At 38.4% G+C, this 24,338-nt stretch overlaps 1 protein-coding gene across 1 annotated transcript; it reads left to right on the forward strand.

Annotated features, from left to right (window-relative positions):
• Positions 1–201: 201 nt before the first annotated feature.
• On the forward strand, positions 202–16,928 carry SDR16C5 (short chain dehydrogenase/reductase family 16C member 5). Its single transcript, XM_075550683.1, has 5 exons — positions 202–522; positions 4,264–4,395; positions 7,485–7,584; positions 8,437–8,581; positions 16,802–16,928. Exons 1-5 carry the CDS (start codon positions 202–204, stop codon positions 16,926–16,928), a joined length of 825 nt encoding a protein of 274 aa, XP_075406798.1.
• The last annotated feature ends 7,410 nt before the right edge of the window (positions 16,929–24,338 follow it).

The raw sequence follows: 24,338 nt of genomic DNA on the forward strand, positions 1-24,338 counted from the left end.
AGTAATAAATAAAAATAATTTCTACAAGGAAAAAAGAATTCAGCTATTTTCACAGTCGTTGCTAAAATACATAGATTAGGAAACCACTGTCTCAAAGATGAATACTAAAAGATTTATGTACATCGTAATTTTGTTATAATGCAGTTGATTTTTAAGTTACCTTTTTTGTTATTAGGATATATCATTCGTCACTTAATTGAAATGGAAAAAATTCTGGACACTCTACAGATCTTGGGAAAAACTCTATATTACCTTTCAGAATCTTTAGTTTACATGATAATTTCAAAGAGAAAAAAAAGTGTTGCTGGAGAAATTATACTTATAACAGGAGCTGGGAGTGGACTCGGGAGACAGCTGGCCATAAAATTTGCCCAACTTGGAGCTGTTTTAGTTCTCTGGGACATTAATGAAGAAGGCAACATGGAAACAAGGAGACAAGTCCAGGAAAACAGTGGTGTGAAAGTATTCACCTATACTTGTGACTGTGGTAACAGGCAAGAGGTCTACAGTGTTGCTAACCAGGTAAGCTGGATTTGATTTTACATCAAAGAATAATACTGTATTTGGTATGCATTTTGATAATGAAAGAACGAGAGAAGGTTATTATGAGCATGCTAAAGGCTTCCTCCTGTTAAGTCTGCATATAAGGAATCTTACCTGTGTCTTCCATAATGGGGAAGACACCAGACAATACAATTAAGAATTCAAAAAGCCTTCTGAGCCCATAATTGCTCAACTGTTATTATTATGATTATGGCAACTGATTTCCTATCAAGAAAAAAACCTGAATAAAACTTGGACTCCAACCTATCTCTGCCACAAATTGGTTGTATACTTTTTGCCAAGCCATTTCTCTATAGTTTCAAGTTTCTTCACCTGCAAAGTAAAAGACTTGAACTATGTCTTCGAGATCACTTAAACTTTATATTTTGCTTTCTTTTCTTTATTCTGTTGCATACTCAGTGTTGTTATGTAGTTAGGCTACAAACAATAAAACATTTAGTATATTTCTAGATTCAAATTCCTCTTAGGCTTAGCTTACTAATATTTGCTTGAATTTGCCACTAAATCATGCTAAATACTATGTTAATAAGAGTCAACCTTTCCTGTGTCTAGATCATGTTCTTTAACAACAATGCTGAAATTTTGCATAGTTATAAACCTAAGCCCTTCATATATAAGAACAATAAAACACAATCATAGTAGATGTATATCGTTAATGTCATTCCCGTCTACAAATGCAGGAACTAAGGAACAACTTGTCCAATATTATAAAGCTGCTAAAATGTCCAAAGTGTGTTAGACAAACTCTCAAAACCTGGGCTTCTTAGTTCTTATCTATAAAAATTTCAACTAATTCCAGGCATTATCCAAACTCCTGAAATCATGGGTCATTTTAATAGCAATGGCATATTCTAATGTTTAAATTTCCAACATAAAAGTCTAGTTAACAAATAAATATTTTTATTGCGATAACCAGATTTTATTTTTATTTAAAAATTATTTTATTAGGGGCTCATACAACTCTTATCACAATCCATACATACATCAATTGTGTAAAGCACATCTGTACATTCATTGCCCTCATCATTCTCAAAACATCTGCTCTCAACTTAAGCCCCTGGCATCAACTCCTCATTTTTTCCCTCCCTCCCTGCTCCCCCCTCCCTCATGAACCCTTGATAATTTATAAATTATTATTTTGTTATATCTTCCACTGTCTGACATCTCTTGGCCTTCACCCACTTTTCTGTTGTCCACCCCCCAGGTAGGAGATCACATGTAGATCCTTATAATCGGTTCCCCCTTTCTAACCTACCCTCCCTTCCTCTACTCTCCCTGTATTGCCACTCTCACCACTGGTCCTGAAGGGATCATCCATCCTGGATTCCCTGTGTTTCCAGTTCCTATCTGTACCAGTGTACATCCTCTGGTCTAACCAGATTTGTAAGGTAGAATTGGGATCATGATAGGAGGTGGGGAGGAAGCATTTAGGAACTAGAGGTAAGTTGTATGTTTCATTGTTGCTACATTGCACCCTGACTGGCTTGTCTCCTCACCGAGACCCTTCTGTAAGGAGATGTCCAGTGGCCTACAAATGGGCTTTGGGTCTCTACTCCGCACTTCCCCCTCATTCACAATGATATGATTTTTTGTTCTGATGATACCTGATCCCTTCAACACCTCATGATCACACAGGCTGGTGTGCTTCTTCCATGTGGGCTTTGTTGCTTCTGAGCTAGCTGGCCACTTGTTTACCTTCAAGTCTTTAAGACCCCAGATGCTAGAGATTACCAGATTTTCATTTTATTCCCAATGACCTATCATTAATATCTCAGTGTGTGCATGCATGTGCAGGCGTAGCTTCATGAGGTTTGTTTTCTTGTTTCTCATAATCGTTTTGACTAGAGAATAGTATGTCACATTCCCAAGATGATAAATATAAATAGAGTATATATTGCTGTTATTTTCTTCAAAAGTCACATGTCATATGACAAAACATTGATTTCTCAGAACCTCTGGCTCATCACTTATAAATTGGGATAATATTTTCCTAATTATTTCTGACCGTTGCAGTGGAAATGAAATTCCACGGCCTCCCTATAAGTCCCCTTGGTTTTGGTGTCCTTAGAGTATCCGAGAGTATCTTAGAGAGGGCTATGGGGATCCGACCACTCTAGGTGTATCTTAAGTATTCAGCGCTTTCTTATGCTAAATATTCCATCTCCTTGTGTGTTAATGGTCTTGGCGCCATAGCCCTCATTGGTCTAAGAGTTAGCCCTTGTTCATTCTTTCCTGAAGCCAATGGAATATCTTTCGTATACATCTCATGGATGCTTTCCTTTACCCTGCCTCTCTGCAAAGTAGAGGAATCTAATGCCTCAGTTCAAAGTCAGCTCCGCAATATTAACTTCTCCTTGTATAGCTAGCTCTCATCTACTACATTAGCAACAAGATCTGCCTGGTATCCCCATAGCATACCACTTGAATGGCACATATCAGTGAATGTACCAGAACTTACAAACCCCAATCACAGTAGGTAGTGCCTCTTTTTGGAAACAAAAAATATATCGCTTTATCTATGGCTTTAAGCTGGTTCATTCGGTTTCAATCCCCTGCTGAGAATTTGCCTTCCACTCAAGTACAATAATTCAGAATCTACATTTTAACAAAATACTTATGTGATTCTTATGTATACATAACAATATTTATATCAAATAACAATAACTTCATATTTTGATGGCTTTGTTTAATCAGAATACCTAAGAATCACCTGGATATCTATAAATAAGAAGGATTTTTAAAAAAATTATAGATTCTGACTCAGTATTATCCAGATGGAAATGAAAATAGCCCTTTTCCTCATGGGGTTGAACTGGAAAGTACTAGTTCAAAGCCCTTGTTATTTCAGGCAGAGGAGCCAGTTTAACTGGAGAGGACAGTAGTTGTTTATTAAGTACATTTCATGTCTTCCCTCTGGACCTGCTTTATCAGTGTCATCTATCGATATGAAACTTGAAAGAAATAGTAAACTAGAGGAAACCATTATTTGGAAGCACCCCCCCCCCCCGAATATGGCAGATTGGGTTGTGGATAATGAAAATAGGTGAGGTAGGAACTCAACATAGTTGAACTCAACAGCAAGTTCTCAGAACAATAACATTACTTAGAATAAGTTTCACAATCACAGCTGTGAAACTCAAGGAAATAATTGCCACGGGTAATTATTAGCTTTGTGGCAACCTTTTAGACATAATGTACTGTATCACAGACATCTAGAGAGAGCAAATAGAAGTTAGGATGCCTTCCTGCCAAACGGCCAACCAACAGAGGAAATGCAATAGATCCTCTACCATTTCACTCCCAGAGGATTTTAAAGGTGGCCCAAGAAGAGTATTTGTCAATCCTTGGCTTGCTGATGGAAGACCTAAATACCATCTGAGGAAGACATTCATGGTCCCCCTCTTATAACATTACTAATCATACTGACCCTGAATTAAAGGTCAAGGACAAAATTGAAATAGCAAGTAGTGGAATATTTCAACAATAGGTCATTTCTATTAAAAGCATCTAGATTTTTAAAAAGGAAATTAGAAAATCTAAGCATCAAAGTGGTTTTTAAAAAATATATTTAATCATAGTTACTTTAACATTACCAATTTTCCACATACAAAGTGCAAAGTAAATGTCTACTTCTAATTGAAATAAAGCGGGGAAAATATGGTGCTTCAAATTAATTGTTGTTTGCTTTCCTCTGTTCAGGTTAAAGAAGAAGTTGGTGATGTGACTATCCTCATTAACAATGCTGGAATGGTGACAGGAAAAATGTTCCTTGATATTCCGGATCATATGGCAGAAAAATCATTGCTCATAAATACCTTGTCACATTTCTGGGTAAATGTTTTTCCTTTAAAATTTCCTCTTATTCGTGATTATGAAACTTACAACAGTAAGTCAAAAATATTGTCAAAAGTAAGTTCCAGTATGTACATGCAGAGCCTTAGTCCAAACAAAATATTTTTAAACATGTCTCTGCATTTGTGACAGTGGGTCCCAAATTGGTTTGCATCCTCATTGCTTAGTCTTCTTGGGAGTAGGAATTTGGGTCAGGAGACATAGCACACAGCAAAACACAGACATGTTTATTGAAAGTGAGAGCACAGAGGGCCAGTAAGGTCTAGGAAAGATTCAGTATACATTACAGATGTTCAATCGGAACAGTCTGAATCCCTGGCACCTCTGCTGGGTTTCCTTTTTATAATCCCTCTGTTCCGCTTAACTTGTGAGTCCTTCCCTTAACCTTCGAGTCACTTCTGTAGAGTTGTTTTCTGATCAATTTCTTATCCAAAATATCAGGTTCCATTCCAAGTCCCCACTCCTACCCCACCCACCCATGGGTCTAAACTGTCTAACTGTCTAACACAATTACTTGGTGCCTGCAGATAATTTTTCTTAGTCTAGTTCTCACTGTCACTCCAATCAAGTCATTCCAACTCATAGAAACCCTACTGAGCAGAGTATAACTTTTCCTGTGAGTTTCTTAGACTGTAAATGTTTTATAATGCTAAAGTACTTTTTAAAAAACAGTTTTATTGGCACATAATCCACATATCACATAATTCAATAGTTCAATCATATCTTAAAAAGTTGTACAATAATTACCACTATCAATTTTAGAACAATTTCATCTTTTTGAATTCATGGTTATTAGCTCCCTATTTCCCCCCCCCACCCCCTCTGTCATACCTCCAAGGAGCCATTAATAAAGACACCATCTCTATAGATTTACTTATCCTCAATTCCATATACAGAAAAATATACAAAACACTACCAACAAAAAGCCCCAACAGCAATAAAAAGTACATAAAATCTTGACTTGTACAGGTTAAACCCTTAAGTGACTAGACACTAATAATGAGATTAGTGATAGGTAAAAACTTTGCTATTGCTTACATAAATAATGGAGTTAGAGATAGGCAAAACTTTGAATAATATTCACTGACAGTGTCAGAGCCATGCCTACCAGATTAATATATATCATAATAAAACAAAGATGTCATTGAAATATGTCTGGGGTCAATCGCTTCTCAGCCTTTTGGCTAAGATCAAGTGTGAAATATGTTTGGGGTCTTAGAGGCTTTAAGGTAAACAAGCGGCCATCTAGCTCAGAAGCAACAAAGCCCACATGGAAGAAGAACACCAGCCTGTGTGATCATGAGATGTCGAAGGGATCAGGTATGAGGACTCACCAGAAAAAAAAAATCTTACCATAGTGAATGAAGGGGGAGGTGCAGAGTGGAGACCCAAGGCCCATTTGTCGGCCACTGGAGATCCCCTAGCAGAGTGGTCTAGGGGAGGAGATGAGTCAGTCAGGGTGCGATGTAGCACCACTGAAGAATACAGTTTTCCTCCAGTTCCTAAATGCTTCCTCCCCCCCAACTACCATGATCCGAATTCTGCCTTGCAAGTCTGGATAGAGCAGAGGTTGTACACTGGTACAGATAGGAGCTGGAGGCACAGGGAATCCACGGCGGATGATAACTTCAGGACCAGCGGTGTGAGGGGTATTGGAAAGAGGAAACCAATTATAAGGATCTACATGTGACCTCCTCCCTGGGGGGATGGACAATAGAAAAGGGGGTGAAGGGAGATGCTGGATAGGGCAAGATATGACAAAATAATAATTTGTAAATTATCAAGGGCTCATGAGGGAGAGGGAAGCGGGGAGGGAGGGGAAAAAAGAGAGGACCTGATGCTAAGGGCTTAAGTGGAGAGCAAATGCTTTGAAAATGATGAGGGCAAAGAATGTACAGATGTGCTTTACACAATTGATGTATGTACATGTATGGATTGTGATAAGAGTTGTATGAGTCCCTAATAAAATGTTTTAAAAATAATAATAAAAGAAAAGAAATAGGACATATATGGCAGAACCGGCCTACCATTTATTGGGCACCCTAAAGGCACAATCGATCAGAGTCCAACATCAGTTGGCTCTATAACCTTGGGATAGCAATCATCTGCTTCTTCACATATTAGAGAATTTCAGTCTTAAGTCCAGGGGCTACAGGTGAGCTCGAGGTAAAGCCTAGTTCACTTAGTGGAGTTTCCACAAGTCCTTCTGATGTGGCCTATGAGGGATGCTGTGCCCCTCTAGGGAAAAGTCTAAAGTCCCAGTAGTCTGAAGCAAATGGCCTGGGTCACCAAGGTCTAGACAGAAAGTAGGTTAAAAACATACAATTAGGAATATAGAACCAGGCATATTCTCCCCCTTGGGTTCTATATAACTGTTGTAAGCTTAGCCCTCCCCTAATAAGTGGTTGCTCCGCCCCATTTTCCTACCACCAGAAGGGCAGTGGTACCTCAGTTGTCATACTCAATTAACTCTAAATTCATGTTTGAATACAGACAAGTTTGAGAACTGAACATATTTTTCCCATAAGGAACAATGGAAAAATCAAATAACTAATCTGAGGCCCCCAAATTACATTGAGAAATTCACTATGGAGGCTTTTAACCTTCTCACATATCAGTGTCTCAGATGCACTATCTCCCTCAAGTTGTTTCTGATTTATCCAAATTAACAGTAATTCTTCAATCTCTTCGATGGTCTGGCTTCTTTGTTTCTTGGTTAACAATTTCACATGTTTAGCTATATTAGCCGCTTTAATCACCCCCCCCCCAAAGTTGATATTATTAACTTAGCTCTGTCAGTAGCTGATTCCAATGATTTAAAATATTTTAAAAATAGCTTTTTGGCATATATTTCAATATCATACAATTTAAACTCTTCATAGAAGTAAACCATTTCATCTTTATCTCTTGGAGCTGCTGATGGTTTTGAACTGATGACTTTTCAGAGAGAGCCCAATCTGTAGTCCACTAGCCAGTATTAATTCAATGAACTAAGAAATACACCAGATTCTTACTGAAAAAATAAAATGATTGAATAAAATATTGATACATATATTTATATCTTCTAGACGTATAAAGCCTTTCTTCCCGCCATGATTGAAGCCAACCGTGGGCACTTGGTCTGTATTTCAAGTGCAGCAGGATTATTCGGTTGTACTAGATTAACAGGTGAGTAGTTTGCCTCACCTTGTGTGTCTGTGCTTCCAGTATCTGATATTCAGAATTAGGGATACTTACAAAGTAAAGGGTTCTTCCCACATCAAGTATAAATCTTTGGTCTATTTGGCACTATTTATAATGCCAGCATGTCCTTCATTTTTCTTTGTTTTTAATGGTAGTGGTAAAGGGGAATACTCACCTCTTTTTAAAACCAAAGACTATTGGACTTATTTTTCTCCTAGGATCAGAGAAACCGTGGCAATTTCCATTTTATTTTGATTAACTCAGTTTTTATCACCCCAGTTTCTTTCAATGGAACCTTTCTTTTTCAGACTTGTCCTTGGTGAAATTATAGTTAAAATTATTTGTATAACCAAACACTCCACTCTTTCATCTTCATACTACAATATATACTAAAGTTACAGAATAACTTGGTTATAAAGCTCTTTTTAAAGCCAATATACCTATTGACTCATTGGTCTTCTTGGTTAGGAGAAATTGAGGTAATTTCCATCTTGTACAGAGTAAATTCAAGATTGGAATTCCCACCTAGTACAAAATAAACACATGATGGGAATTACCTCAGATTCTCTTAATCAAGAAGACAAATGAGACAATAAGTATATTCTTTGGTTTTTCAAAGAGAGCTTTATAATCAAGTTAATCTCTAATGTGGTGTTTAGTATATATTATAGTGTGAAGATGTAAGAGTGGATTGTTTGGCAATATAAATAATTTTAACAATCATGTCATCAAGGACAAGCCTGAAAAAAGTTTCCATTTTTAGGGCTCCAATTATAAAATAGGTTTCAGAATTAATTTATCAAGCTCTATTACTCATGGCTCTTCCTTTTGTCTTAGATTACAGTGCAAGTAAATTTGCAGCCTGTGGAGTTTTAGAGTCTCTATTATTTGAATTAAATATGAATGAGAAAAATAAAATAAAAACTACCATAATTTGTCCATATTTCCTCACAACTGGAATGTTTGAGGGCTGTACAACCAAGTAAGTAAAAATGTATAATAACCTTTGCTCTTCAAATAACCATACAATCTCTATGAATTATTGTCTTATCATTTTGAGGCTCTGAAATACAGACAGTAAAAGAAATGAGAAAAAGTTGATTTCCCAATTCATAAAATAAAAATATAATAATATTATGTTAATAAATGCATTAAATTTAAATAATAATTTAAAAGTATATAGTATGGTGAAAAAGGTTGTAATAATACTACAATGTAAAAAGAAAATTAGTACTAAGCAGTGGTTACAGTACTTGTGGTGTTTAGAAGATAAATTCTTCTCTTAAAAAGATACTGAAGAACAAATAACCCCCCAAAGTAAAATATTGTGTAATATTGGTTCATGTAGCGGGAGTTATATTTTGGTATGAAACAGTCAAACTCAGGGTAAAAATTAGATATGAGGTATTTTCCACAAAACAGTCAATTAGTAAATTACATTGAAAGTGTAAACTTGTTATATGTTTTAAGTAGTTATGTTTGTCAGCAAAGGAGGACTGGCATGATCCGAAGTAGCGCGAAACAGTTATACTTGTAGGAGAGAGAAGCAGCCATCAAAAATTCTGCCTAAAAGGCAGCAAGGCTGTTCTGTTTATTAGAGCTATCCATTTAAAACTAAACACAAAGGGTCAAAATGATACTGTGTAAAGAGTGGGCAGAGCACAAAGCGGGAATGAAACTTTTATAAGAGTAGTATGAGGAGCTTATGGAAACCTCTGCTCCTGAAAGACAACTAATAAGCTAGTTAAAATGAACCAAGAAAATCATTCAAAATCTCCAGAGATTGATCAAAGAGATTGCAACAAATTTAAAAGCATTTATTGATCAGAATCAATGGAAACTGGGTAGGAGCATGGGAAACCACACATTGGATTTGGAGACCTCACTCTCACCCCAGAACTGTGCCTTCTAGAATAAGGCTATTTCAGTAGGCTTGGAAATCAAGCGTTTGGTGTAGAATAACTATTCTGGGTGTTTGGGAAGCAAGTGACCATCAGTAGAGCACACTGTCCACAATTCCAGGCTGTGGAAGGCCAAAATGAGAGGCTAGTAGCAGCCAGACAGCACTTGTTCTTCCACCTTGAACTCACCCTAAACAGGGAAGATTCACAAGACGTTGTTGGTGAAGACTGAAGTTCTTCTTTGCAACAGGTATCTGCTGTAGAGAGATGCCTCTGTAGGAGCAACAACAGAAAGGCAGCTTCCATCTCCTGAGCTTGCTAGAGTGGAAAGATGAGTTTTGGTTAGGCTGCAAGACAGTGAACATCAACAGTCTCTATCCTCCCACACTGTAGGCAACAGACGATCCATACTGAGTGGTGTGGCACTATTTCCTGCCAACTAGGTTCTGATCCATAGGGGCAGTTTAACTGAGACCAACAGTGATTCATGAATTCCTTATTGCCTTCAGTCTATTCCATAGTGCCGAGAAGAAGTCAGGGTCAAAGCTATCTTTAAAGACTAGAAACTCCTTGCCCCTTTCAATGTACCTCAATTAAATCTGATGCTGGATTTAGCAGACAAACTTCAAAGCAATCATTATAAATATGTTCATAGATTTCAGTGTGGAGAATTGTTTTCTCCCAAAGGCAATTTTGATCCCCCCCCCAAGATGAGTTGCTTTAATTCCAGGTGGTACAGAAATTAGGGAATAACAAAGACTGAGGAGTAGCTCTGGCAGGATTTTGGACTGAGTTCACTCTGACCTATCGTATCCTATCACAGCAAAGATAGAAATGGCTTGCTGAGAAGAGCTGAACCACCGTATGATTTCTTCTTCTTCCTTTTTAAAAAATGTTTATTCTTAAATATAGAGCATGCTCCAAAAACAACACCTCATTCTAACTATATGTGGCAACAGATGTTGTAGCAGAGAATCCAGATATTTAAATAGGAATGGAATCAATGGTCATTATCACGTCATTCTCAAAGAACAACTTCTTTTTTTGAAGAATCAGCTTTTTTTAAATTAGGGGCTCATACAACTCTTAACACAATCCATACATATACATACATCAATTGTATAAAGCACAACTGTACATTCTTTGCCCTAATCATTTTCTTTTTTTTTTTACATTCTATTAGGGGCTCATACAACTCTTATCACAATCCATACATATACATACATCAATTGTATAAAGCACATCCGTACATTCCCTGCCCCAATCATTCTCAAAGCATTTGCTCTCCACTTAAGCCCTTTGCATTAGGTCCTCTTTTTTTCCCTCTCCCTCCCTCTCCACTCCCCCCTTCTACATGTGTCCTTGGTAATTTATACATTGTTATTTTGTCATATCTTGCCCTATCCGGAGTCTCCCTTCCCCTCCTTCTCTGCCGTCCCTCTCTCAGGGAGGAGGTCACATGTGGATCCTTGTAATCAGTTCCCCCTTTCTAACCCACTCACCCTCCACTCTCCCAGCATCGCCCCTCACACCCTTGGTCCTGAAGGTATCATCCACCCTGGATTCCCTGTGCCTCCAGCCCCCATATGTACCAGTGTACAACCTCTGCCCTATCCAGCGCTACAAGGTAGAATTCGGATCATGGTACTTGGGGGGAGGAAGCATCCAGGATCTGGGGGAAAGCTGTGTTCTTCAGCAGTACTACCTCGCACCCTGACTGACCCATCTCCTCTCCTAAACCCCTCTATGAGGGGATCTCCAGTGTCCAACACTTGGGCCTTGGGTCTCCACTTTGCACTTCCCCCTTCATTCAATATGGTATATATATATATACACCATATATACATATATATATATGTATGTGTGTGTGTGTGTGTATATATACACACACACACACACACACATACATATATATATATATATATATATATTTTTTGCATGATGCCTTATACCTGGCCCATTTGGCACCTCGTGATCGCACTGGTTGGTGTGCTTCTTCCATGTGGGTTTTTTTTGCTTCTGAGCTAGATGGCCGCTTGTTCACCTTCAAGCCTTTAAGACCCCAGACACTATCTCTTTTGATAGCCGGGCACCATCAGCTTTCTTCACCACATTTGCTTATGCACCATTTGTCTTCAGCGATCCTATCATGGAGGTCTGCAGCCAATGATATGATTTTTTTGTTCTTTGATGCCTGATAACTGATCCCTTTGGGACCACTTGATCACACAGGCTGGTGTGTTCTTCCATGTGGACTTTGTTGCTTCTGAGCTAGATGGCCGCTTGTTCACCTTCAAGCCTTTAAGACCCCAGTCACTATCTCTTTTGATAGCCGGGCACCGTCAGCTTTCTTCACCACATTTACTTGTTCACCCACTTTGGCTTCAGCAGTAGAACAACTTATTTTTCACACGATTTCTTCATTCCACTGTGGTCAGGGGCCCTTTCCAGGAACTTCAAGTTTCTTCTGCTTTAGGTCTGTTCTTTTTGGAAGCTTCACCTTCTACCTGAGTTGCTTGGTCTGCTCCTTAGTCTGCTCCATGATCTGCTATGGCACCTGCCACTCCTTCCCCAGAACTGTTACCAAAAGCTGATCTCATTTGGATATTCATAACATCATTCACAGGAGATACTGTTAAAACATTTAGTTAACTCATCCCTTAACGTGATAGCTAGAATTGCTTCTCTTGGTGAGGCATATAGTGTTATTTGGTTTTGATCATTTCAATGGCCGTCCACAGCCTGAGGACCAGCTGTTCTCCATCCCTGATAAAGGAATCAGTGCTTAAAGAATTTTCAAAAGGCGTGTGATTACAGCATCCCATAAAATACTGATGAAGAGAGAAACCATAAAAATAACAACCAATGTAAATGATTAAGTTAAAACAATAAAAACTTAAAAGAAATTTAATTAGAAATGCTCAATGGTAGATTTTATCTGGCAAAGAAAATAATCTGTATACTCATAGATAGATAGATAATCAAAAGAAAGTAAACTGAATATACAGTCACTGTACCAAAATACATCAATCTGTTGTCATTACAAGAGGTAGCATATGATCATTAATAATCAGTACTATGAATGGAAGAAGTAAAAGCAGCACTAAAAGCATTGTTGGAAAACTAACCTATGCTAAGATATTTAGAAGACAGCTTTCTGATTGGACAACTAAAAGAGGTCAATATTTATGCCTATTCAGAAGAATGGTGATCTAACAGAATGCATGAATTATCAAACACACAAGAAAAAAAATTTGTTGAAGATGACTGAAAAAGACGCAGCAGTATAGAAAAAGAGAACTGCCAGAAATCCAAGTGCTGGAGAGGGACAACATGTCAAGCAGAAGCGCAGGGCAAAAGAAGACTCTCACCAAAATGGATTGACACATGGTTCAGACAACTATAATTGCAAGAATGGCACAGGCTTGGGGACTGTTTCCTTCAGATGTGTACAGGGTCAGCATGAGTCAGAACTGACTTGATGACACCAAACAACAACAGCCACAACAATGTCAGAGGTTATTTGAAAATACAATGAATTCTGAAATTTATTGTGGTTATGATGACATGAATCTTCTTAATATGATATATAAAGGTCTTCCACAAAGATGGCACCCATGCAGAATCACCCAGTCTGGGCTCCCATGGTGAGATCAGAAAATCAAGCACATGTTGCTGCTAGCCGGAGATCCAGAGCTGGCTGGAGACCCATGAGCAGGGCAGAGATCTGGAGGAGTCACAGATTTTGTTAAATCTGCGATTCCATTCTTGGAAACATTTTTCAAACTCCTCTGGCTGACAGAAAGCACTTCCCTTTTTTTCCCTTCATCTCTTCTACTTTGTCAAATTGTTGTCCTTTAATCTCTCTCTTCATTCGTAGAAACTAAAAGAAGTCTCACAGAGCAAGGTTAGGTGAGTAAGGTGCATGGGGCAAGCAAGGCATGCTGTTTTTTGCCCCAAACCGGTGAACTGAAATGGCTGCATGAACAGGTGCATTGTTGTGGTGGCATTAGCAGTCCCCTATCTGCCACAAACCAGGCCTCTTTTGTTACACAGTGTTATACAATCTTTACCGAACCTCTAAATAGAAAGCTTGGTTGATAGTCTGACCTGGTGGAACGAATTTCAAATATACTACAAGTCAACATTTTCATCTGCTTGGAAAGTTGACAGACATCCAGAATGAGGTTTGTCATTGATAGACATTTCTCATTTTTTGAAACGAGAAAACCACCAGTGCACTTGTTTTTCCCGTAGTGCTGTCCTTGTAAACTGTGTTCAACATCACAACAGTTTCTGTGGTATTTTTTTCTCAAGCAGTAAACAAAATTTCACAGCCACTCACTAGCTGTTCTCTTAAATTGGCCATCACAAAAAATGATGTTTGAGTGAAACTCCTTCTACAAAAAAATTCACTGTGACCAGGTGACGATGCCACTGAGTACACTAACTCCGAGTGAGTTGCTTGATGCTTGCCTAGCAGGGGCATATATTGTGATCAAGGACTCAATTACTAAGCCATTACTAGGATACTACTCTTCAGTATACTTTGATATGTTTGAAATTATAAATAATAAATATAAGTAAAAATAATAAATCCATATGAGATAAAAGAAATTGGTGGAAAGAAAAATATTATATTCTTGGGAATACACTTCTAGGAAATTTGAAAGAAATACATTTACGAAAACATCTAAATAGGGTAATCAACAAGCTCAAGAATTAAATAGGAAAGACAAGTAAGAAAGTTTACCTGCATATAGAGCACAATCAAAAGAAGCACAAGGTGTTTCAAATAATACAAAAAATCATGCAGTCCAGTGATACAATAAGAAATGTTTTCAGACAACTTAGCATCATGTTAGCCTCTCTGGAATGGTAATGTCAAAAGCAACATGAGAGATGAAATGTGAACAGCCAAAAAGAGGTGGCATGATATTCCGTGAAGGCAGTGCTGTTAACTAATAACTTTTGTAAACTTAAGGTCCCTCAGTACACAGAAAGTAAACAAAAGAAATTTATATACATTTTAATCTTCAGAAAAAGAAAAATCAATTATCTTGAAATGATTGAGGATGAAAGAAACAATGATCTGTAGATTCTATTTTTATTTATTTTATTTAATTATTTTTCTGTTGTGTAACATTCCCCCCCAATATTTTCATTTATTTTGGATTTTAATAAATTATTTTATTGGGGGCGCTTACAGCTCTTATAACAAGCCATATATCAATTGTATCGAGCACATTTGTACATATGTTGCCATCATCATTTCTAAAACATTTTCTTTCTTCTTGAGCCCTTGGTGTTGACTCTTCTTCCCCATGCCCCCCCAATGAACCCTTGATGATTTAGAAATTATTTTTATTTTCATATTTTACACTGTCCACTGTCTCCCTTCACCCACATTTCCATTGTTTGTCTCCCTCGGGGGTTGTATGTTGATCATTGCAATTGGCTCCCACTTCTTCCTCTTTTCACCCCCACCTACCTTCTACTATTGTGGTATCTCTACTCTTATTATTGGTCCTGAGGGATTTATCTGTCCTGGCCTCTGTGTGTCGAGCGCTCTTACCTGTACCAGTGTAGTTTACACGCTCTGGTCTAGCCAGATTTGTAAGCTAGAACTGAGGTTATGACAGTGGGTGGAGGTAGCATTAAGGAACTAGAGGGATGTTGTGTGTTTTGTTGGTGCTATGCTGCACCCTGGCTGCCTTGTCCCTTCCTTGTGACCTTCTGTGAGGGGCTGTCCAGTTTTCTACAGATGGGCTTTGGGTTTACCTTCGGACCCCTCTTGTTTGCATCAAAATGGTTATTTGTTTTGGGTCTTCTGATGCTTTATACCTGATCCTGTTAAGACCTCATAATCACACGAGTTGGTGTGGGCTTTGTTGCTTCCTTGCTAGATGGCCGCTTATTTAACTTCAAGCCTATAAGACCCCAGATGCTATATATTGTAATAGCTTTCTTCACCACAATAGCTTATAAACCCATTTTATAAACTAGGGTTGGAAAGGTGAGTCTCACAGAGCACCAGGTTATTAGAACAAAAGGTTCTTTTGTTGAGGGAGGACTTGAGTAGAGGCTAAATCCATCTGTTGCACTCCCTTCTTTCACCCTGGTGTGGGGAGTGGTCAGACAGGGTACAGTTTCTGCACTGTGTCTCTGGTGTTGCACCCTGTAGCACTGTGAATCAGTAAGGGGATGTCATGTCTGGTGGTGAGTCTGATCCTGTAGTTCTCTCTGTGTACTGGCATTCTTGAAGTTTGGTGGGCCAGGATGCTGTTCTTGCTCTCGCTTTCGCTCTTGATCTCCCTCCATCTTAGTTTCCTCCCATGAGGTCTGGCAGACCTGCCACCCTCTCAGGGCTGTAACTTCATTCTTCTGGGGGTGGGGGGTGGGGATCCATGTAGCTGGAATAGAAGCCAGCCCCACAGATCTGTCTGTTAGTTCCCTGCTTCGAGCTGGTATGTTGCCTGCAAGGCTTGGTGCATCAGGTTCAGGTCTGGTCCCTCTTTTCCTTTCCTGAATTCCCCACTAGGTCCCCACTAGGTCTATTTGGTGAATTCACTGATCACCATGAAAGCTGGTCTCCAGGCAAGCTGCTTACCTGGGTGCCACCTTGCTAGAAGTTCTCTTCAGATTCTATTTTAAATGAATACTGGAGTCTTTTTAGGATCTAGCTATACAGAACTTTTAAGAGGATAAATATAAAGACTCATTGCCAACATTCAGCTATGAAAATTTGATCAAGATTGCAAGAACAAATTGAGACAGAGTTATTTGCAAGCATAATTTATAGTCATAGCATTTTTAAAGGCTATACCATATGGGAACCTTATGTATATCTGTATGCATTTTAATGCCTGTTGATGTGCTGGAATTAATATTATTAACTCTATTTCTACTAAATTGGTTGCCTAAAATAAAGGTATACTATATGCTCAAGGGAAAATTTTCTTTTGTTATTAAAATTATTTTTTGCCATTTTGCTTGTCCATAGTAAGCCATCGTTTGGTTTCAGAGACACAACAAGGGAAGAAAGTTACAAAAAATGTACAAGCAATATCTCTCACATGTCCATCACATAGCAAAATGTCAGCTAGATCAGAGTTCATTGTAGGAAATTGCATATGTAAGCACTGACTTCTGTATTGGTCATGGAGAAAAAGAGAAAACAGACTCTACTATTTAAATTCGGTTTAACTATTTAGAGTTACCTTTATAACTCAATTTCTGAATTTAAAATTTGGTGCTAATGATGACAGCAAATAAATGGCTTTTTGCTAATGTCGTTCCAGGAACCCATTTCTACTTCCCTTATTGGATAGAGAGTATGTAGCTCAAACAACTGTAAATGCTATTTTAGAGGAAGATTTTTATGCATTGATTCCGAAGACTTTGTATATTGCTCTGATGATTAAATAGTAAGTGAATAATCAATGACTTACTTCTATCCCTTTGCTTAATACTTTATATACTCATGTATAAACTGAGTTTTTTCAGCACATTTTAATACCATTATTGTGGTAAAATTACGTGCCTTGGCTGATATTCAGATCGGCTTATACTTGAGTATATACGATAAACAAAATACCTAATTAATGTTATCTCTTTTGCCTCGAAAGAAGCGTTTTAAAATTTTTTTTCAAACTTGCATATTGAAAGGCCTAAACAAGTATTTTATATTTTCAGTGTCTGAAGTAAGCAAAGCATAACTTACAATGATCCAATAAATTGTCCTTGAACTATTAACATATTTCCTTCTCAGTGCTTGGTTAGCCCTTTCAGAGTACATGTTATTTGTGTTTGGCTCTGAATAAAAAGGTACATAAATTATTTTGCATTAATTGTTTTGTTTTCATTAATGTATACTTGTAAAATGCCTGTATGGTACTAACAGTATCCACGAACCTACTAAGTTAAACTCTGGCACATCTAACCCATTCAACACTCCCATGGAAGAAAGGTTTAGTGAAGTACTTCTATAAAGATTAAAGGCAAGGAAATTTTATAAGTCAGAATCAACTTATTGGGGATGGGATTCTTTTTTGTGTGTCTAAGTAGATTTCTGTCTTGAAAATAAAGGACAAAAGGCTTGAGTATACTGGCAAATAAATATCAAGGGTATTTGGCAAGTTCCTCATTTCATTTCCTGAAACAGCCCTTGGACCTCCTTGCAAAATCTGTATTATGGGCTCCAGCATATTCTTGGATTGATTTGTCCGAAGTTCAACATATTCTCTTGAGATGAAAAAAAACAACTCCTAGCACCCACAGGACATGAGAGAATGGCATGCACGGTGTCCCAGTTAGCCTTCCAGACTATTAGAGGCTGAGCTGTTCTCATCCCCTCTGTGATAGAGGATCTGAGGTTTAGACAGGATAAGCACTTTTTGTCAGGTTAAACATGTAAATGCTGAATCAAAGTTCTAAAACAAAGTTTCTGGTTCCTGGGCTTAAGCTCTCCATGCTCTTAGTCACCACACCCATAGTGACTTGCATAAAACTTATTCTAATTGTACAGTGCCCCATTCTCAGGTGCCTAGCATACAATGAGTATATAACCCATAGAGTAAACTGTTAACTTGAGTTTAATTGAGCATAAAAGAGCTGCTGTATAGAACTCAGCTGAAGGCACAGTTCCTGTTCTTCACAATGAAGGCAGTGCTTCTGCTCTGTGGCCAGGTCCAGCAGTCCCTCCAGAAACATCCAAAACTACTGAGACCTGGGCCCTGTCCCCAGATATTCTTCTGAATTGGCCTGGTTTTCTTTCTCCTGTTTTCTGCCATTTGTGAGTCTAGTAAATAAGGTTCGATGGTCTTTCCTCAGAACTCAGTAAATGGAGGCATATGGTGGCCTGAGCTTAGGGGTTTCAAATTTTCAAATGGTTCAGAGTACAAGCAAATGTAAAGTCCCCTAAAGAGGGTGATGAGTAGCTCTGGGTGGGGATCCATGTGGTGACATGCACAGCGTGGACCACTTCAATCCACCCTTTCTGAAATCTGAACTCAAGTCTGTTCCAAGAAGTTTCTTTGACTCCCATTGTAGTCAGATCTTTTTTCTTTGCTTTTTCTATAGTTTTGCACCTAAAAAACTGATGCTTGCCATTTCCAAGTACCTTGGAATGGACTCAAACACCCTTGGACTAGAAGAGAGACAGCGGAAGAATTAAAATGAAGAAAATCAAAATACTTAAGAGACAATTGTGGTGATGCAGCAAATACAAAATGATATAAAGATAAACTGTGTTCGATTTCTCCTAGTCCTGTTTAATTTCTCAGAGAATATAGTTATAAAAATTAATTAATGATAACTGATCCTAATTTAATTTTAAGTACACCATATACAGTAATAGAAAAGGGATAATTATATATAACCATTTTGTAAATCAGTGGTTTAAGCTAATAGTTTTCCAACACAAGGCTTATTAATCCATGTAAGTGTTGTAATTAAAATAAATAATTTTTACTTCACAAATGAAGTTGTGTTTGTATTGCTTATTCCCATGGGAGTTGGGTAGTCATATCAAGGTTAGTCAGAGCCAACCACCCTGTTAGATCAAATAAATCTGTAACTAATGAGTTTGTTTGTATCTGAGAATGTCACAAAGTCCTATATACTTTACCCTAGACCAAAAATTACCCCAAACTCACTGCCATCAAGTTAATTCCAACTCTTAGTGACCATGTAGGACAGGGTAGAAATGCCCCTGTGAGGTTCTGAAAATGAAGATAAAAAATTCCAGCTGGACTGGAGGATGTACATTGGTACAGGTAGGAACTGGAGACAGGGAATCCAGGACGGATGATCCCTTCAGGACCAGTGGTGAGAGTGGCGATACTGGGAGGGTAGAGGGAGGGTGGGTTCGAAAGAGGGAACCGAATACAAGGATCTACATATAACCTCCTCCCTAGGGGATGGACAACAGAAAAGCGGGTAAAGGGAGATGTTGGACAGTGTAAGATATGACAAATAATAATAATTTATAAATTATCAGGGTTCATGAGGGAGGGAGTGGGGAGGGAGGGGGGGCAGAAATGAGGAGCTGATATTAAGGGCTCAAGTAGAAAGCAAATGTTTTGAGAATGATGAGGGCAACAAATGTACAAAAGTTCTTGACACAATGGATGCATGTATGGGTTTTGATATGAGTTGTACGAGCACCAATAAAATTATATATATATATATATATATATATATATATATATATATATATATATATATATATATATATATATATATATATATACACACACACTCGATTTTTATACCCTACTGACTTGAGAAGGAACACTTACTTTCATATTTAACTCAGTAGAATGATTATTGCATTGATGCACATGAATACATAAGATCCCTTAAAAATAAAAGACAAGGTGCACTACCTGTGGCAGCCGTTTGCAAACAGTTATGAACAGTGATATTTTCCTGTGTTTAGAGGAATTCTTAACCTATGATACCTAAGCATCAATTAAGCAGGTTCAACCTAGTAAAAGGTCATAAAACCAGTGACATTTCAAGAAAATTAGAGGGTGTGTTTTGTTGAACACTCAGTATATAAGATCTGTCCTATTATTTGGGATGTAACAATTTCTACATTCATGTAAAGAGAACATTGTTAATTTGAGATGTAAATTTGATCTAGTACAGAAGTAAACCTTCTAGGTAAGAGAAGTTTCCCAGGAAATCAAAGTTGGCTTTTGTCTTAGTCTGGCTTCTCTAGTGAATCACATATGAGGGTTAGTGGAAAAAAATTTGCTACAAATATGCAAACATCTATGCTAATAGTTTATACATGCATGATTTTTATGGCAATCAAAATGTGTTTATACATGTCTGTGCAATCAGTGCATGGCTGCAGATCCGTAATCTCGGCGATACCTCTCTCAGCATCTTGGGGGGGGCCTTCTAAATGGAAATGTCCAAACGGTGGTTTTTGAAGGGCAAAGTGGTCAGCTCAGAAGAACATGGAGACCCCAACCCAGATCGGGCACAAATTCCCACACTGTGCCTCCGGTGTTGGCCCTTGCAGAGCTATGGGTCAGTGAGGGGCGTCATGTCTCCTAGTGGGTCCGGCCATGTGGTCCTCTCTGTTGACTGGCTGCTTCAATTGGGAATATTGACTTCATGGCTTGGTGGGCCATGATGCGCTCCACTCTCTCCTCCTCCCCTTTCATCTGTTCCCTTGTGCTCTGATCAGATATGTCCCTCTTACGGAGCTGTAGATTCAGTGCTGTCCTTTGAAATAAATTATTCGGAGGGGAGGGGCAGGTGTTCACTTAGTCGTTGGGGTTGGGGTCGACCCTCCAGACCTCTCCACTGGTTTCCTACTCCATGCCAAAATGTTGCACTCACATCTTGGAACACAAAGTTGAAGTCTGGTCCCTCTTTCCCTGTGGAGCCACAAACAATACCCTCCCCTTGGGTGGGTTAGTACCCTGGAACCCCGCTACCCTTTTCTTTTTATTATTATTTTTTTCCCATTTTCCCACCTCAATTTTAGTTGTCTACATTGTGTACCCCTGTGTTTGGTCTGGTCCGGTCCCTGCCATATTACCTGGTCCTCATCTCAGGGATGTTTGTATACTGTAGCTTTTTCCCTATGCTCCTTTTGCCTTTTTTTTTTAAAGCTTACCTCAGCAGCCTTGGAAATCTTTCCATGTTTAAGTCAATGCTATCTTGAGGTCTGTTTTATCTTTTTTGCCCTCTGGGTGAGGTTGTTCTATGTGGTGGTCTTTTTTTCATGCTTGATGAGTGTTGTTCTTCTGCCCAAACTGGGTTGGCAAGGATCTTTTGTAGGTCTGGGTTTCTTCTAAAGTATTCTTTGAGTTTTTCCTTGTCTGGGTAGACTCTTACTTCTCAATTTTTCTTGATCAATAATTTGGCTGGGTAGAGTGTTCTTGGGTTTTCATTGTTTTCCTTCAACTTTTGAACTATGTTACTCCACTCTCTCTTCTTCTTCATAGTTTCTGCTGATAGGTTTGAGCATATTCTTATTTGAGAACCTTTATATGTGATTACTTATTTTTCCCTAGCTGCTCTCATGATTTTCTCCTTTTCCTTAAAGTTGGATAATTTATTATGTGCCTTGGTGACTTCTTGGGATGCAGTCTTACTAGTGTTCTTTCAGCCTCCTGAATGATTGCCTGGTTTTCATTCATTAAGCTTGTGAAGTTTCCCTTTATGAATTCTCTCACTATTGTTGCAGATGACTTCTTTGTTGTGTCTTCCTCCAGTAAGCCAATAATTCTAATGTTCACCTTCATAGCATCAGGCATCACTCTTAAGTTTTCTTCAGCTTCTCTGATGATCTTATTCGATTTTTGTTTGCATTTGTTAAAGTCTGCTTGGCTGTCCTCCAAGTCATGGATCCGGTTCTCTGATTCCTCCAGTTGATTCTCGAGGTCTGTGAGTCTGCTGCAGGTTTTTGTTATCTTCTTCCTAAACTCCTGTATTTCCCTTTGGTTTATGGCTTTTACCTCTTCTATCATTTCATCCTTTTTCACTATTGCTTCCCTTATATCCTGTATGACTCCAAGTAGCATTCTGAAAATTTCTTTCTGTGGCAGCCCAATGTCTGCTTCTTCTATGCAGGTCATTTTGTTCAGGACATCTTCTGCCATTGCCTTTTGTTTCTCCTGTTTTTTCGTTGAGGTCCTTGGGTCTGATGGTGGGGGCAGGAGGAGATATAGTGAAGAGATGGAAACAAACACAACAAAGTAGCTGAGTCCTGTTCCCCGCCAGTGGAGCTGCAAGGGTTTAGTCCCTGCTCCGAAGTGGTAGTGGCAAGCTGTGGCTGTTTTGAGAAAAGTCCTCTATGGCAGCCCTCCAAGGCCAAGGGGGTGGGGGTGGGGCGACAGAGAGGAGATGTAAACAAGAGCAGCAATGTAGCTGAACCCCATCCCTGTCCGTGGAGCTGCAAGGGTCCAGTCCCTGTCCCAGGGTGGGCTCCGGCAGAGACAGTGGTGGGACCAAGATCAAGCCCCAGCAGACTTCCACTGAGGTAAGCCAAAAACTCCCAGCCCCTCAAAACCCTGTGGGTCTGTGCCTACTTATTTTTCTGATGCTCCTCCTGTTTTCCAGTAGTGTTGAATTTCTCTCTAAGCAGCTCTCTTCGGCTGAATTCTGCGGAGTCCCTCTGGCATGTGTTACACCTTCGCCATCTTCCCGGAAGTCGCCTCATCAAGAGTCTTAATTCACATGGGAAACCCTGAAAATGTTTTCTGGGGCTTTCACTGTCATCCATAGCCTGCTGCAAACTGGGTAGTCAGAATTTAAGTTTTAATACCATTCCCTCTTCGGATCTGAATTTAATTATTTACAGTCCTTGGATCAGACAGGTTGTTGTGTTTATTCCATGTGTAATTAGTTGATGCCTCACTTTGATGACTGCTTGTTTTAAACAAGCTTTTAAGACCCCAGATGCTATTTTTCTGATAGCTGGCCACCATCTGCTTTATTTACCACACTTTGCCATAGCACCCATATCTTCAGTGATCTCTTCATGAGGGCAAGTACTGATCATGACTCTGTCATAAAAATTAATTTTTCTTAAATTAGGGCTCCAATTAAGTGCAAGTTCAAAATCCATTCATACATCTATGGTTTATGTGAGAGACATAATTATTATTTTATTGGAGAACATTGTGAATCAGCCCTTTGCATGACTCCCATATGGTCATCCTACTGGTGTTGTTATTAATTTAGTCAGTGGTATAGAATTTAAAAAAACTGTTGAGGAAAGGAAACTACATATGTGTAGCACGGATTTTTAGACCAAAATACATGGATTGTTGATTTGTTCAGGTTATCAACTTAGGTGACTGCACAGTAGATGCACAAAAGATGGGATTTGGAGATAGGGCAGTCCTGTATTGAGTTCTAGTTTTATAGTATTATGTTCATAGAAGATGTTTTGCATTATTTTGGTGTTTAAATTTTTATTGAGGATTATATTTTGGCCTGGAATATAGCCATTCTGAAGAACGATCCCTGTGAATTGGAGAAAGATATGTCCTGTGCTGCTCTTAAGTGGTGTGTTCTGAGTACAGCGAAGAACTTGAGTTGTTTGATTGTGTTATTTACATCTTGTGTGTTTTTACTAAGCATTGCGTAGTTGCTCTGTCCATCATCAAGTGGTTTGTTAAAGTATCCTACTATTGTAGTAAACACATCTATTTCTCTCTTCAGTTTGATAAGAGTTTGTTTATTATAGTTTGAGACCCCTGCCATTGGGATTGGGTGCTTACGTATTTATTATTAAGATGTCTTCTGGTGGAATCACCTTTTAATCAGTTTCTAAGGCCCTTCTTTTTTTTCTTAATATAGATATTGACTTGATGTCTGTTTTCTCAAAATGTGTCTTGGTATTTTTGCTCTTTTAAAAATATGCCATTTACTTCACATGTATACATTTCCATTTTTGATTTAAGTTCCGTGTCTTTTTGCCTAAGCTGTATTTTGCTGGTAGTATATTAACACCTCATTTTAAAAAATCTATTCTGTAACGCTCTTTATTTTGACAATGCATTTAATCATTTCACATTCCGTGTGGCTAGCAATATGTATGGGCTTGTTTTCGTTTTGATCTAAATTTATTTTTAATGCATAAAAAGTGTATGTACGATTTCTTTGCTTCTCTTAAATTTGTATGCCGAATTATTTTTAACATGAATTTTATTTTTCTATATATTGCTGTTGTTTTGTTTACTGAATCCCTTTGGTATTCATTTTTACTGTGGTATGTAGATTTGTTAATTTTCTTTTTGGTTACACACATTGGAGTTTAAATCTTAAAACTATCAGTTATGTTAGAAATACCATTGATTTCCTTCC

The sequence above is a fragment of the Tenrec ecaudatus genome, chromosome 5 (genome assembly GCF_050624435.1).
Source record: "Tenrec ecaudatus isolate mTenEca1 chromosome 5, mTenEca1.hap1, whole genome shotgun sequence".
Classification (NCBI taxonomy): domain Eukaryota; kingdom Metazoa; phylum Chordata; class Mammalia; order Afrosoricida; family Tenrecidae; genus Tenrec; species Tenrec ecaudatus.